Source organism: Aethalodelphis obliquidens, unplaced genomic scaffold (genome assembly GCF_003676395.1).
Source record: "Aethalodelphis obliquidens isolate GAN/ISIS:26980383/991018 unplaced genomic scaffold, ASM367639v1 scaffold15, whole genome shotgun sequence".
Lineage (NCBI taxonomy): Eukaryota > Metazoa > Chordata > Mammalia > Artiodactyla > Delphinidae > Aethalodelphis > Aethalodelphis obliquidens.
The window spans coordinates 11,529,031-11,543,788 of NW_020837959.1; the positions used below are offsets into that span (position 1 = coordinate 11,529,031).

The window sequence follows — 14,758 nt, forward strand, 5'->3', positions numbered from 1 at the left end:
TGTGTGTGTGTGTGTGTGTGTGTGTGTGTGTGTGTGTGTGTGTGTGTATTGGGAAGGGGTTACTTACGTACATGTAAGAATTTTCAACAGATTCTCTACTGGGGAGGGATTCTGTAGTGGGTAATTTTCTAGTCCATTTAAGAGCACATTATGTATAAGTTAAATAGGTACCATGCAGGGCTAGATGATGCATGCTGAAATTAAAGTTCAGATATAGCTTCTTCATACTGACTAAGCCTGTTGTGCATGTTACCCATTATAATAGATTAGTCACTGTGGTTTATCCTTTGATCAACCATAAAAGGGGGCCGAGGAAAGTTTGGAGGCCTACACTCTGAGGTCTCTTCCCATCTTATAATGTACGAAATAGGCATTATAATTCTAATCAAATAAATGTTTACTTTCCAGATGCTTTGTTTACATATTGGAACAAGGCCTCAACATCTGAACTTATGGATTTTTTTACAATATTGGAGTGAGTAGTTTCGTCTTTGCTCATTGACTCTTGATTTTTCCTGGCTAGTTAAGAGGTGTGAAGAATACAGTGCACCGACAGTTGAACCAGGAATGCAATATATATTCACATCCACACTTATCCTTAAGCTCTTTCTCCTGGACCTAACCCCAACACCCACTCTCAGGGGCTCATGACCCAGTGGACAGCGACAGCCTTAAATGATTAGATATGTGATTACTGTAGATGAGAGGTTACTACTTGGGCGTATAAGCCATTTTAATAAAATAACACAACATTTATTAGCTGAATTCGGTGGGTGATACTCAGAAACTGAGACATAAAAATTGCTACAATTAAAAAATATGTAAAAGTGAAATCTTAAATACAGTCTATATTATTTTATTACTTTAGTTTAAGTTTCTGTTTTCCTTTAAGCTTTTTACTTCCAGAAACACGAATCTACAATCCCTTATCCAAAACTAGTGGGGCCAGATGAGGTTTCAAATCCAGAATTTTTTGGATTTTTGAAAAATTTACATAGAGAGTATATTCCGCAGCACCCCACAGTCAAGCACATGATTGTTTCTGCAGTAAGAAGTTATTTCTGTGTACTATGATTATTCACAGTAGTAGGTTAAATCATGACCAGGTAGCTTTACCTCTGTTAGTTGGGGTCATGATTTGCTGCCAAGTGTGTTTGCACGAATTCGGGGCAAACCCATGGTGTTCAGAGCTTTGTGCATTTTGGAATCACGGTCTTGGTCCCCAAATTCATGGTCACTTCCTCTGCTGAGTTAAAGGTGGGAGTTGTCACATGTGAGACAAGATTCTAGTAAGTTCAGAAGAACTTACTAGACGTTGTTTTAACTGACTCTTATTAAATATATGATTTTTTTAAAAAAAATCAATGTTGTAAATAAAATACAGTAAAATAAAACAAAAAAATACATACCTGATGTCTGTAAGGAACCAGTCCATTTACTTGAATGAAAAAAGAAAGCTCCTTACATAGGCTGAATGAGAACGGTATAAGCAACTTGGAACAGTGCATGTGGTTTCCACCATGCCTTCTAAGGCAGATGTGGAGTAAATATCCACACCCAGAGTCAACAGTCAGTCCTGCCGGTCCTGGGCCTTTCTTCTGTGTTGCTCAAACCAGCCACCATGGCACTGATAGCAGCACAATATGCGGCCTCCCTTGCGTTTGATCATTTTCTCTGGGTTTAGAGGGACCTTCCAGAGAATTTCTGAAAACCAGAAGTAAGGGGCTAGTGGTAGATGTAAGAGCTTATTGAACATGTTACTGTAAATGGGTTTAAACAAAGCCATGTGTCAAAAATAATTTTATCTCCAATGACTTTATCGCTCCCTAATAATCTTTCATTCTCTCCGCAGAGTCTGCTTGCACCAGTTCCAGTACATGGGGAAGCGATACATCGCCAGGTACTGTGGGAGTTTTAGTTTGAAGTGTTGTGTCATTCTGTGTTGCTTGGATCCAGAAGTGTGGGAACCGTCGTCTGTGGGGATTGGCGGTTGTAATTCTCATAAACCGCCATGAAGACAGTGGCAGGTCTTTGGATTGCTGCCATGAAATCTGGTGGCATCTTTCGCCTATGTTCCTACGTTCCTTCTGTCTTGTTCTGTCTCAGGCATACCTCCTGGAAAGATTTTCCTCCGTGGCCTGTTGCTGCACTTCTCCACTTCCTTCCAAATCCTCCCTCGTGCTCTGTTCCTTCTGTCTCCTCTTTCTCTTCTCCCAGTTCCTCTGGCTGTGTCTTCCCTCTCTTTCTTTTTTTCCTTCCTCAATGATCTCTCTTTCCCTTTTTCGCTTTCAAAGGTCCTTTTTTTTACCATTCCACCTCCCAACTTACAAAGAGAGTAATTTCTCATCTGACCACTTTCCTCCTTAATGAAAGAATGTTTTCAGTCCATCTCAAATTTGTTTGGACTGCCACAAAAACCATCTCTAAAATTGAGCCTTTTCTCCTCTTTTTCTGAATAAGCTGTCTGTGCCCTCTGTTGCTATCTGACCAGAACTCTCTGTTGAGTATCATAGACCCTCACTGCCCTGTCCCAGCCATCCTCTCGCTTCCGCGCTGAGTTTGAGGAGAGCTGGACACTCACTGCTGATGGGCAGCCACGCAGCTCCTTCTCTGGAGGCTGTCCTCGGACTGCCTCTTGTCGTTAGCGAGTTCTTACTCCTTCGCTGTTGCCATTCAGTGTGCCTGTATTTGTTTTCTTCCCTTGCTGTGTATCCTGTGATAATGTATTCATGGGGTCTTGGTCTAAGCATCCTATTTTTCTATTGTTATTGTTGCTAAAATTTAATTATAAGTAAACATATTTATGTTTTAAGAAAAACTTTAAAATTTAGTTGTCATTGAGGTTTTTCTCTTATCTATAATTCTGCTTTACGACAATGAAATAAGAAATAGATTTTTAAGACTTTCTATTTGAGTGTCAAGATTTCGCTCTTTATGGTAACATTGTTTTTTTCTTGAGATATTTGAGAAAGTTTCAGAATTCTGTTTATGTCAAATAAAAGTATGTTTTATTTTAAAAAGCAAATTTAGAGAGACTATATTATGCCTTCTTCCTATTAATACTTTCTATTTTTAATTGAAATGTGGTGGCACTTAACGTTCTCTAATCTTAACTCTTATTTTTTATCGTAACAGTAATTTTTGCATTTGAGTTTTTTGGGTACTAAATGCAAATATATACAATGTGTCCTTATACAATAACTTCATTCTTTTTGACTTTGTCCCATGAAGATGGGCAAACAGTATATTTGGAACAGAAAGACACTGTGCTGGGGGAGCTTCACACCCTCTCGTGGTGTCACCCACCTCACAAGATGGCATTTGGAAAATGTTGTGCAAATAGAATAAAAAGCCTCAGAGCTGAACACGGTGAATGTGAAAAGCTGAAGATTTCTGCCCCAACAGACTATTTTGGAATTGGATTTTGTGAAGCAGTTAACTTATTTTTTCTATGTCTCTAAATTTAATTTTTTTAAAGAAAAATCTTCTGACTTCTTAAGCACCCTGTATATATTTGCATGTAAAAGTATGCTTCCTTGGACTGTCTTAAAAATAAATGGGCATAGATAGGCGGGGTGGAGGATGGTGTTACTTCATAATGTGCACAGTGGAAAGACGTGCCCTGTTTTATAGAAAATTGCCATGGTCTCTGCTGCACATGGAAGAGATCCTGAGTGATGATTTAAACGTTGTCAGTGTTTGCCCTCCGTGGTGGTCCAGTTCTGTGAACACTGCGCCTTCTCATTGTGTCACTTTGAAATCACCCAGCAGCATGTTGCCCGATGATATTCCATGCATGTCCTGTTCTACTCCACACAATAACACAGTGAGGGAGACGGTTGGCTACGGGACGGGGGACAGGTGTCATTCCAGCGCTGGTCTCATTTTTCATCTGCTCTGGTGATGGTACACAGTAGGAAGTTAGCTGTTTGATTGCTAATCCAGATCACTTTTCTATTTTCTTCACTTGACTGCTGACAAGTCTAACAAAGGTTGTGGCTCTTCTCCTCCTTTCCTGGGTAAGAATAAAGGTGTTAAACCGCCTCATATAATCCTTCCCATTGCATGTTTGTTCTCTGTTTCTTCCAATGTATTATTTTAACTAAAAAAATTTTTTTTTGCTGTTTAATAACATATATAATCCAAAAAGATTCGTGGTGTTTTGGCTGTTGTCCAAATGCTGGTCATTAGCACCACATTGGACTGATGCTCACCTTTTTAAAAAGTAGCATCTCTAAATGACTTTCCAAAGCCGAAAAGTCTCTGCTTTGGCCTGGTTTTTGCTCCTTCGTCTTCAGATGCTTTGCTGTGGACTCTGCCAAGTGCTGCTGCCTGTGTGTGTCTTTGGCTCCTGTGGCCCCAAACAGGCTCCTCTGTGCTTAGTCTGTGCGTGGCCAGTCTCCTTCGTGCTGTGTCCTGGCCTCACTAACTAATGCTCCCCATCTCGCTGCAGTGTAACAAATCTAACTTTTGCTTCTATCCCATTTCACTCATGTTGCAGGAACCAGGAGGGGTTGGGACCCATAGTTCATGATCGAAAATCTCAGACATTGCCTGTTTCCCGTAACAGAACAGGAATGATGCATGCCAGATTGCAGCAGCTGGGCAGCCTGGATAACTCTCTCACTTTTAACCACAGTAAGTCCCATGACACACCATCGTAACAGCCAGACATCCCATGTGACAGTTCAGAGGGGAGAGCCCCTGGCCACACCACACCACATCACCAAATCGACTTTTCTTCCAGCTCAGAGCAGTAGGATGAAGAGCTCGTGGCGCAGTTCCCTTCCTCGGAGGAGAATGACATAATGTGGGACGCGGTCAACTACAGCACTAGACCTGAAAGCCTAGACCCTTTGCCCCACGCCATCTGCTTGGTGTTTTTAAAACAAAATCTGGCCTGATAGCCAGACATTCTCTGATATTTTTAATTTAGTATTTTGATTTGTTGCCAGTGGCCAACTTATCATCAGTTTTCCCCATGTGACTCCCAAGAACATCTGGGGCAAGTTCCTTTCACCCTCCTGACCCCATGCGTGTAATTGATCAAGCGTCCACATTCTGACATTCTAGCCCTGAATGTATGTTAATCGTTAAACTGCTGTGAAACCGTAAAGCCCGTGAATCAATGTGCGAGGGTGTGGAAAAGCCAATAACAAAGTGACTTTTTCTGTGTTTTCAGTGTGAGAAAGATATCAAGTGTGCTTGGAATTTCTGTAGACAATGGTAAGATTTAATCAGGTTGAAGTCTGCTTATGAGGCCGCTTCACTTGCAAACCGAGACTTCTTGTTCATCTCGCCTTCCTAACTTTGGGGCTTCCTAACTTCACAGTTGAGACTTTGCCAAAACATGGGAGCATATCTTTAATTTAATTTTATCAATTGCCAGAGGGGGCGTAGCATCATGTGCTGTTTCTAGAAATCTAAGTGTTTAGTCTTCTTAAGGGTTTCTTGAAGCAGAAAACCTAAAAGATATCAACCATGTAGCACTTTATAAACTAATGTCATCATTTCTGTCAGTGGTGTGTTCTCTAAATTGTCCCATCTTTGCTCCAAGCATGACATAGCTAGTTACTGTTCTATCTAGACAATTATTTGTACTCATTGCAAGCAATGTCTTTAATTCATGGTTAGTAATATCTTCTCATCATTTCTAATCATAAGAATTCATTCCATTCACTGTGGTTTCCATACCTCTTTCTTAGTACAGGCTAAGAGTATAGACAATATATTCCTGACACCTTAAACTGAGAATAGTTCAAAGTAAAAATGCTGAGGAATCAAAATATGGCACCTTCCCACTCTTCCACCCCCAAGAAAGTTAAATGTAGTGGGTACAGTCTCTCTTTATAAAATTCAAGGCTTAATTTAAATCAATATTATGTCAGTCTGCCACACACTGAATTGGTAGGCTTCAAATGCTAGTTCTGGGTTCTATACTTAGCTGTGGAATGTGCGTTAGTGACACGTCTAAGGCTACAGAACTTGACTTTTCAACATCTTGTCTGTTAGGGCTATTTTAGCTCTGCAGACAAAGGGTTTAAACAGACAAAACAAGGAGTTTCATTATTTTTAGTTTTCATTTCCTATTTAGCAAAGAGAAATCAAATTCCCACTTTTTGCAAGACTTGCTACATTGCCTTTGCCCACATAATTTATAATACAGGGACTATCAGTACCTCACTATCAGTTGAAATAAATGCTGAAACTTTAAAGCACTGTAAAAAAAAAAATCATAAGCAGACCAAGGCCCCGCCTCCAAAGATAATCATGTAGGAAACATAGAAAACAAACAAAAATAAACTGAATGATCAACACATGAATAAATAACCTTAATCCACCAAGATATGCAGCAACCCCTCCCTCTGCAAATGGATTTCACGGTGGTGGTTTGAATTGGAGGAGAGAGACAGCTGGCTGTGTTCTACTGCCAAAAACCCTATTGTTAACATGGTTGATTTCCATTCTCTCTTCCTGCTACCCACAGAGAACCTTGTCCTTCCTGCCCCTCTCCTGTTTCAACCCGAAGTTTTTCTTTAGTCCGTTTTCAGTGACACCATTCTCGATCAAAGTTTCTCCTTTTGCCTTCCCAGTCAAGACTGTGTAGCTGATTATTTTAGCCTTTTAATGTGTGCCCACAATTCCTGCTTTCCCCGAATAGCTTCTGATGTCCCATAGTCCTTGCATCTCCACCCTGAACTCAGTCTTCACTTACATCTCTAATTGTGATTCTGTATTTGGGAGGCTTCAGCCTCTACCACCATTAGCTTTCTGAGTTCCAAATCATCAACTCGGCCAAAAGCCATAGAGAAGGGAGTGTATACTGTATGTATACATGTGTATGTGTGTGAACTCATACATACATGAGTTTTTACATCTTCACCTAGATACTGTATGGGGAATTTGTAGCCACGTATGTCTCTTTAAGAAAATTCCTATTTAACGAATACAGTACCTTCTATTGGGCCAACCAGTATGACAGAGATCCAATATGTGAGAGACTTGCTGGGATGCCAGAGTCTAAAATGAATTTATTCTGGAAAAGAATGAAAATAGGAAGAGTCCCCTATACACCTGCATTTTTCATTTCCTTTCTCTGAGTAGGAAAGGCTTTGTCAGATCTTAGCGTGACCAGCAGGGGGCAGCAGAGGACTGCGAGGAACTTAAGCCGATGCAGGCCAAGCCGCACTGTCTCCATCGCCTATTAACAGTAGGACACGGGAAAAGACACCACACGCAGCACACGTGTAACGCTAGCGGGCACTTACCCTTACTCTTGGATTTTTATAGGAAATAATGAAAATTTCACTGTGGCCAGTGGTCTTAACTATTTTAAAAACACTCAAAGGGTAGGAGTTTGTTGTTTGGGTCATTGCCCAGGCTTATAAAAAGTAAATGTTTACAACATTAAGGCATTGACCTGTTTACTGCAACATGTACTCATTGTGTATCAGTAGAAAAGACTTGTGCCAGAGGACAAATTGAGAGTGATAGGCGCTCGGAGTATACTTTGTATATTTTATATAAACTGAGTGATGAGGGGAAAACTAAGTGAAACGTGTTTGCAAATAAGTGATTCATTTGCAAAAAAATATAAAATAACAGTTTGTGTTTACTTTAATGTTATGTATTGTTCTAGGAATATGTTAAATTCACTTGCATGATAATCCATATTTCCCATTGGTGTGATGGGAGAGAAGCCAGCCGAGAGGTAGAAACCCTTGAAGAAAACCTGTATTTCATATAATTCAGTATAAGAGACAATTTAAGATCACTGGATTAAGTTGCAGAGAATTAGATCTCAGGTGAATATGGGGAAGCATTTTCTAACTGGACTACCTATTAGCTAGTATAGGTACTGGCAGCTGGAGATGTGAAAACAGAGACTTGATGAGGACCCATTGGGGATACTGTCCAGGTCATTTAAGCATCATATGAGGAGTTAGATGAGATGGCTTGTTCAGACCCCATCTAATTCTGATATTCTTTGATATCTATGAATCTCAAGTAAGAAACTGAATATAGATGATAATTAAATTCCTTTATTTTAGATAATATTGAATCAATATAAAAAATGCAGGGGAGGCATATAGTCTCTGAAGTAAAATCAATATTTCTCAGAAGTTCTTAAGCATGGGTGATATATCTTTTAAAATAGGTGAAATGGGCTTGGATGCTTTAAATGTCTGTACTCAAGATAGTAAATAAAATGTCTGTAAAGCCACATTTTCTTGATTTGGAGATAGATTTTTGCCCGTTTGCTAGCATTTCTGAAGTCAGGATATATTTTACAGATTTAGCAGATCTTACCTTACAGATACATCCTGAATATTATATCTAACATGGTAGCCTGTCATTGATTGGTGCTTCTTACAATTGCTAGGGTTTCAGAGTTGAGAAAACCTGACACAATGCCCATTTAAAGTTGGTCATTCTTTATATTTTTAGTATCCTTAAAGAGGACTTTAAATTAAAAGGTATGATATGCTTAAACCAAGTGTTGTCACAGTATGGGGTCTGTATCCCATACCATTTTCAGATACAGCTAAGTATCTGATTGTCTAAGTGACAATCACTTTTGCAAGGTAATCTGAGACTAGAAAGCAGGTAGTATAACCATTTCCTCAAGTATAAACTCTGAGATTATAGACTAGTTTCACAAATCGTTTGGAACCTATTTGTTTCTTTGGTGGTTAATCAGAGGGCAGACAGCAAATCACATGATGTTTTGCCTTGGAATGTCATTCCTTATTCCGTTCTCCACTTCTTGCCCATCTGTGGGGAAAAACTTTTTAGCAATAAAAATGAGATGGAGATCAATAATAGATTGTGTAGTGGTGGATCCATCTGATACTTTGCATAAATACGTGCAGTTAGTAAAAGCTGTAGACCGTGAGTTAATATATCTAGGAGGCTCAGTCTTCTACATTTGGGGATTTCTTTTAGCAAGAAGATCCCTAGCTGTTCAATATTTATATTTTTTTCATAAAATGTATTGTTTTTCTGGATTCATATTATGGGCCAGAGAAAAAAATTAAAAATAAAAACAAGAATTCCGGTTTCATAAAGAGTGAAGGCAGCTTTCAAGAAGGAAGTGCCTCTTGTGAGAATATGTATCTGACTTACTCTTCTAGCCCAAATGTCCTCTGACTTTTGGAAAAGGCGAGTGGCAGTGGATCAGGCTTCTGCCTTTCTGACCACATCACCTCTGATGTGGCACTGGGGACAGAAGGGTAGTTTACAGATGTCCTCAGCATTACTAAACCGAGCTTTTCAGGAAGCAGGACTTCATAAAACGGAGTAAAGTTAGGTAAGTCTAACCATAGCAGATGACATTAGGGGGAAAAAAATCTCATCCTCGTCCTTTGAGTATTTGAAAGGTTTGGGGATTTGAGAATAAATCACTTACCTGAGTAACAGCAGAATGAAAATTGTGTAATTGTGAGCAGTGGATCCTAAGGTCTCTAAAGCACCCCCTGAGGTGCCTGCTGGACATTGCGCATCAGGGAAGTCCTTCCCTCCCTGACCTGCCTCAGTGACCACGTCAGTGCCTGTGCCCCAAGGCACCACTACCCCCTAGTGGAAGTCAGTAGGGTTAACAGTACTTCTTACTGGCCTTGGTCAGAATCTGCTTAGTCAGCTTTAAAAAGTTGCTGACTGATGCTCTGAGAAATTACTGTGTCTCTTAAGACCGCTTCTTGGGTTTGCCGGCTCAGTTTCATTCTCCTGTGTTAGCCAGTAACAAGGTGACCATTGATTAGAGTCTTCCCTCATGCACAGCTTTGTTCCAGGTCTTGAGACAGACTGTCCCCACAGGGGTATCAGTCAGTCTCTGTCACTCACACAACGTCCCATGCTTCCACTTATTTTTAGGGATGTTTAAGTAACACTGGTTCAGGAACCTGCTGATTTTTGAGACGAAACGTTTAAGGAAAAGCAAATTATAACCAATTGTGGCTAAAAGGACTGTTTCTTTTATTCTTATATGATTCGGACACAAGCAGACAGATTTCTGTATGAATTGACTCTTACTCTAAAGGAGATTAGATAGTGTAATGTAGCTTAGAGAAATTTTGTCATTAATTAGCATGGCCCATTGATTATATATGTTTAAAAAGTAGCACATTGACAAATTGCAATTCTTGAATTGTTCTAGACATTCAGCCAGGTATAAGTAAACTCTGTTGGAGTTCTTCAGTGTGTAGACCATCTCATCTATAATAATCACACTTGGATACACTTATCCAATAGGTTATCTAGAAAGAGAAAAGGATAGTTCTGTGCAGAGAATACAGTTAATCACCAAAGCAAGTGCCTTGTTACAGTTTAACCCAGATTATAAAACTTCATTTGGGATAAATGGCAGTCCTCAGTATAGGGTCTTTTTGACCTGTGTGATAATTTTGGTTGGTCTGATAAAAGGTGGTGGTTTTTTTGTTTGTTTTGTTTTTGTTTTTTGTTTCGGTTTTTTTTTTTTTTTTTTTGGTCCTCTCTTGCCCTAGTTTGTGATCACTGTAACGATAATCATTAGTTTGTTTTCCTCTTTTGTTGGCTATCTCACCAAACAAACCTTACCAAATGAGGAAATACCTTGGCTTACAAAGGCAGTTCAGTGAATATTAGTACCAAAAAATGTCTGTCTTCCTTTCTGCTAGATTTCTTACCAAAAAAAACCCTAAATGCAAACCAGGAATATAAAGAAACAGAACTAGCACAGTGCCAAATGTGTTCCATAGCCTTACTAGGGACACGATGACTCTGTCACACTGTGAAAATAATGCAGGCCACTCAAAACCACCATTATAAAAGCAAAGCAAAGTTGGATGAAAGCACATAATAGTTTTGTTTTTTTTTTAATCATACTTTAAAAAGCAACTCGGTAGCTTTAGAAAAGGTTTTTGTAGTCTTTCAAAAATCATTCTCTATCTCTGACATTTATTAAAGTCAGAATAACATCATGCTAGTTACTTTATTTTATCTTAATAATAGAGATTATGGTACAGTGACCTGGATAAGGAATTGGGAGTGTAGTTTCTGGTTTTATCCCATTACTGGCCTCAAGAAAATTCTCTAGGCTTTCTGTACTTCATTTTCCTGATCTATGTACAAAATGTCCTCCTCTCTGGAGTATTAAGAAAATTACCTACATAGTAAGTGTTGATTTGTTTTGCTCCTTGGAGAAAGACATTACCTGACGTTTTATTATATTGCCATCTTTCTTTGTAATCTAGATCAGTGCTGAAACACCTTTGCGTCCCTTGTATGTATTTCTGCTAATGCACGCCATTTCATAATTTAATCTCAAATTGTATGTCAAGCTACATTTATAGCAACACTAAATTGATTCTACAGCCACATACAGAAGATAGCAGTTTGTATTTAAATTATGATTCTCAAGTCCTCTCCTTTTCTTAAACATTTCTTTCAGTCATAGTGGCTTTTGTGCTTTTTTATTAAAGCAAGTAGAATACTGTTAGCAGTGCAGTCAACTCTTGGTTATCATTCATGATTCCAACTGATAAAACAGATCCTTACTTTATTGACTTGAGACTTACATAGCGTTCACTGTGTGCCAGGCACTATTCCAAGAGCTTCACAGCAATTAATGAATTTAATGCTCACCGCAACCCTTTGAGGTAGATACTGTTATTATCCCCATTCTACAGATGAGGAAACTGAGGTATAAAGAGGTCAAGTAACTTGCCCAGGGTCACACAGCTAGTAAGGGGACGAGCTTGATTCACTGACCAGCAGTCTGCCCCTCAGCTCATTTTCTTTCCCTGTGCTGTGCTGCAGCCTCTGTCTGTGTGGGGAGCTTCAGAGATCTCAGCCTCCTTCACTACCACACCATCTTAACAGCTCAGTCAGGTGGCGCAATTGAGTGACTCTGGTCCATGTACCAGTCCTAGCTCCCCTGTTTACCAACTGTGTGACTTAAGACAAGTTGTTTAGCCTTTGTGGGCCTCCATTTCCTTATCTGCAAAAAGGGTTTAATAATGTACACACTTCATAGGGCTATTGAGGGATTAAATAAGGTGATACATGTGAAGTTCATAGAATTATGGCTGGCACATAGCAAGTGCACAATAAATGTTCGCTGCTATTACTCCCCTCCCAGAGCTGAAAAAGTCATAATTGAATGGAAACATTTTTAATACCTCCTTTTACCCACCCCACCACCAAAAAAAAAAGGCAAACAGGGAGATAAGGCCCTGAAGGAAGCCTTCTGGAAATAATCAAAAGTTGACTGTGACTATACCGTCAGCCAGCCTTTCTTCTTCAGCCGCCGGCAGTAACCTTGTATTATGATTCATGCAGGCTATGGCCACTCGGACGCAGATGTTCTCCACCAGTCGTTACTTGAAGCCAATATTGCTACTGAGGTGTGCCTGACAGCTCTGGACACCCTCTCTCTATTTACACTGGCATTTAAGGTTTGTATTGAACAGCTGTTCATGGTCAGAGCCTCACCTTTTAAATTCATTCTGTTTATTTAACTGAATCAGCAAGAACTTCTTATGTTGTATTTTTACTGCAGCAACTGTTTTTGCCCCTGTAAGGAAACCATTAATCCTTAAATTCCCTTAATGAAACCGTTCCACTGTTAATGACTTGAATTCCCTGAAATATAATACAGCTTAACTGGTCAGGGTGTGCCACCTGCTTGCAAAAGGTGGACACAGTCCCAGGAGGCGGTTAACGCTTGGCCAGATGAAAGCGTTTACGGGGAAGGTGGCTTTGCTGAGCCCTCGAGAATGATAAATACAGGAACCTAATTGGGCATTTCTGCCTCTACTGTCTTTAAACATATCCACATGTGGTAGCAATTAAAATTAGATGTTTATACATAGAGGAGCAATACATAAAAACATTCACCTTTTCAATTTTTTTTGGATCTGTTACTAAATTAAATGATAGAAACATTTCAAGTATAGAGAATAAAAAGTGATCTTGGTCTTATTTTTAGGTTTTAGCAAGTAACATTTACGTAGGTAAAGATGGTCTCTTCAGCCACCTTCTTGTTTTTAGGAACCTAACCCTTCCCGTTCTCACTCAATAACTACTTCCATTTCCAGAGAAGCTGAATTAGTGTTAATATGCTCTGAATATGGAATCAGTATGTTTACTTGCAAGGGTATTTGGGAAACATACCCAAAGTCAATCTGTGCTTTACTCATCTCCTCTTCTCATGAAGCACATTTCTTTATTAGAGTAAAAATAGTTACCTGATATCATGTTGCTTCATTATAATTTACCTTTGTTCGTAGCAGCCATGCTACTCACGTCCCCAGGAAATGTCATAACTAGGAACCCAGTCGAGAGCTGAGGGCATACAGACCCTTAGGATGAGTATGGGGACAGCAGTGTCATCTTACGTGGAACCTTACTCTAGTGACCTTCAGTCATGGTCCCCAGGCTGGCAGCAGATGCAGGCCCTGAAGCTTGTTAGAAATGCAGGTTCTCGGGCCCTGGCTGACTGAATCAAACTCTGGGAGTGATATGTGCACAGACAGTATGGCCTGAGAACCACTGCTCTGCTAGAACCATGTTTTGAACCTCTTTCTGTTTTCTTTTGGAGATTTTTAAGTAAATAGTCAGTGAAATTTGTAATGTGAGCATTTGCCCTGGACTATATCAGTGCTAACTGTGCACCCGTAAGTTCAAACCAGTAGTTGGGACACTTGCTTCCACTCTCTCCCTGGGCCTCAGCATATAAATGAGCAGGAAACCCCGGGGCTGCACAGCAGGTGTGTTCTGGCGCCACGGGCAGGTGAGGGCACCACGTGGCACAGGTGTGGTCTGGCAGCACTGTGAGAATAGTGGCAGTTTCCTTACTGCACAGCCTGCAGTTCATACTCAACCTCCTTTAAATTGCTTGCTTCATATTAAAGAAGAGCATTTGTCGAGGTTCCCGGATCTCCAGTGTCTGGCCACCAAATAGGTTCTGACTCAAGAGAGAGACAACATCTGATGGTCTCTGATTGAAGGCTGATTGTAAATTTGTTGGGTGAATGTCTTTGGGAAAATCACTTCATGTCTCCAGACCTAAGATTTCTCATTTGTAAGATTGAAAAAATAGGATCTGCCTCCCAGGGCTGTTGTAGCTTAAAGTGAGATGACCCTTAGAATGGACGAGCACTCTGCTGCTACAGACCAGGCTCCAGGACACTTGGGAGCAGCCATGTGTACAGAAACACCATGGGCTGCAGACCCCAGCTCCACCATTAGCCAGATGTTAAGCTTTGGGTGGGTCTGCTTGACATCTCTAAGCCCTGATTTCCTTACTTAGAACGTGGCAATTATTCCTACTGTATAATGAATTGATATGAAGTATCCAAAAACATCTGTCCTGTGTCTGACACACAGTAGGAGCTCAAATGTTGACTCTAGTTTAGCAATAAGCGCTTTCCCTAGGCTCACGCCTTCCTGATCCTATGGTAAAGGGTCTGATTCCTGAGACGCACAGGGAAGATTGTGTTTTAGAGCTGAGGTGATCTCTATCAGAGTCTATATGCCTGTGTGCAGAAATCTTTGATGTTTAAAGCTCAGCGCATACACACACACAGACCCATTAAAAAATGGGAAGATGGGCAAATATTATGGCATTAAAGGATGTCATGCCAAGCTGTAGGCTTACCTGGCCTAGGTTCACAGGTCCAAGAGCCACTGGCACAGCAGCACTTGGATCTTCCTTTGCAAGTATTTACTCAGCTGAGGCATCAATTGGAGCATATCGGGAAAATTAAATTATTACATT

The 14,758-nt window shown here is 40.1% G+C and overlaps 1 protein-coding gene across 28 annotated transcripts in view; it reads left to right on the forward strand.

Moving 5' to 3' along the window:
- DOCK9 (dedicator of cytokinesis 9) overlaps positions 1 to 14,758 on the forward strand; it is a 379,834-nt gene that overhangs the window by 324,282 nt on the left and 40,794 nt on the right. For 16 of the 28 annotated variants that reach the window (XR_003434660.1, XR_003434661.1, XM_027115927.1 and 13 more), the window contains 4 exons: positions 409 to 475; positions 1,853 to 1,900; positions 4,502 to 4,638; positions 12,319 to 12,434. Coding sequence is in view for 24 of the 28 variants with exons in the window: in XM_027115927.1 (XP_026971728.1) it covers positions 409 to 475; positions 1,853 to 1,900; positions 4,502 to 4,638; positions 12,319 to 12,434 (368 nt within the window). In the remaining 4 variants the exon portion in view is untranslated. Of the gene's footprint in view, positions 1 to 408; positions 476 to 1,852; positions 1,901 to 4,501; positions 4,639 to 5,182; positions 5,227 to 7,639; positions 7,806 to 12,318; positions 12,435 to 14,758 lie in introns of those variants that run through there. The other 12 variants (XM_027115923.1, XM_027115917.1, XM_027115925.1 and 9 more) reach the window with 6 other exon arrangements.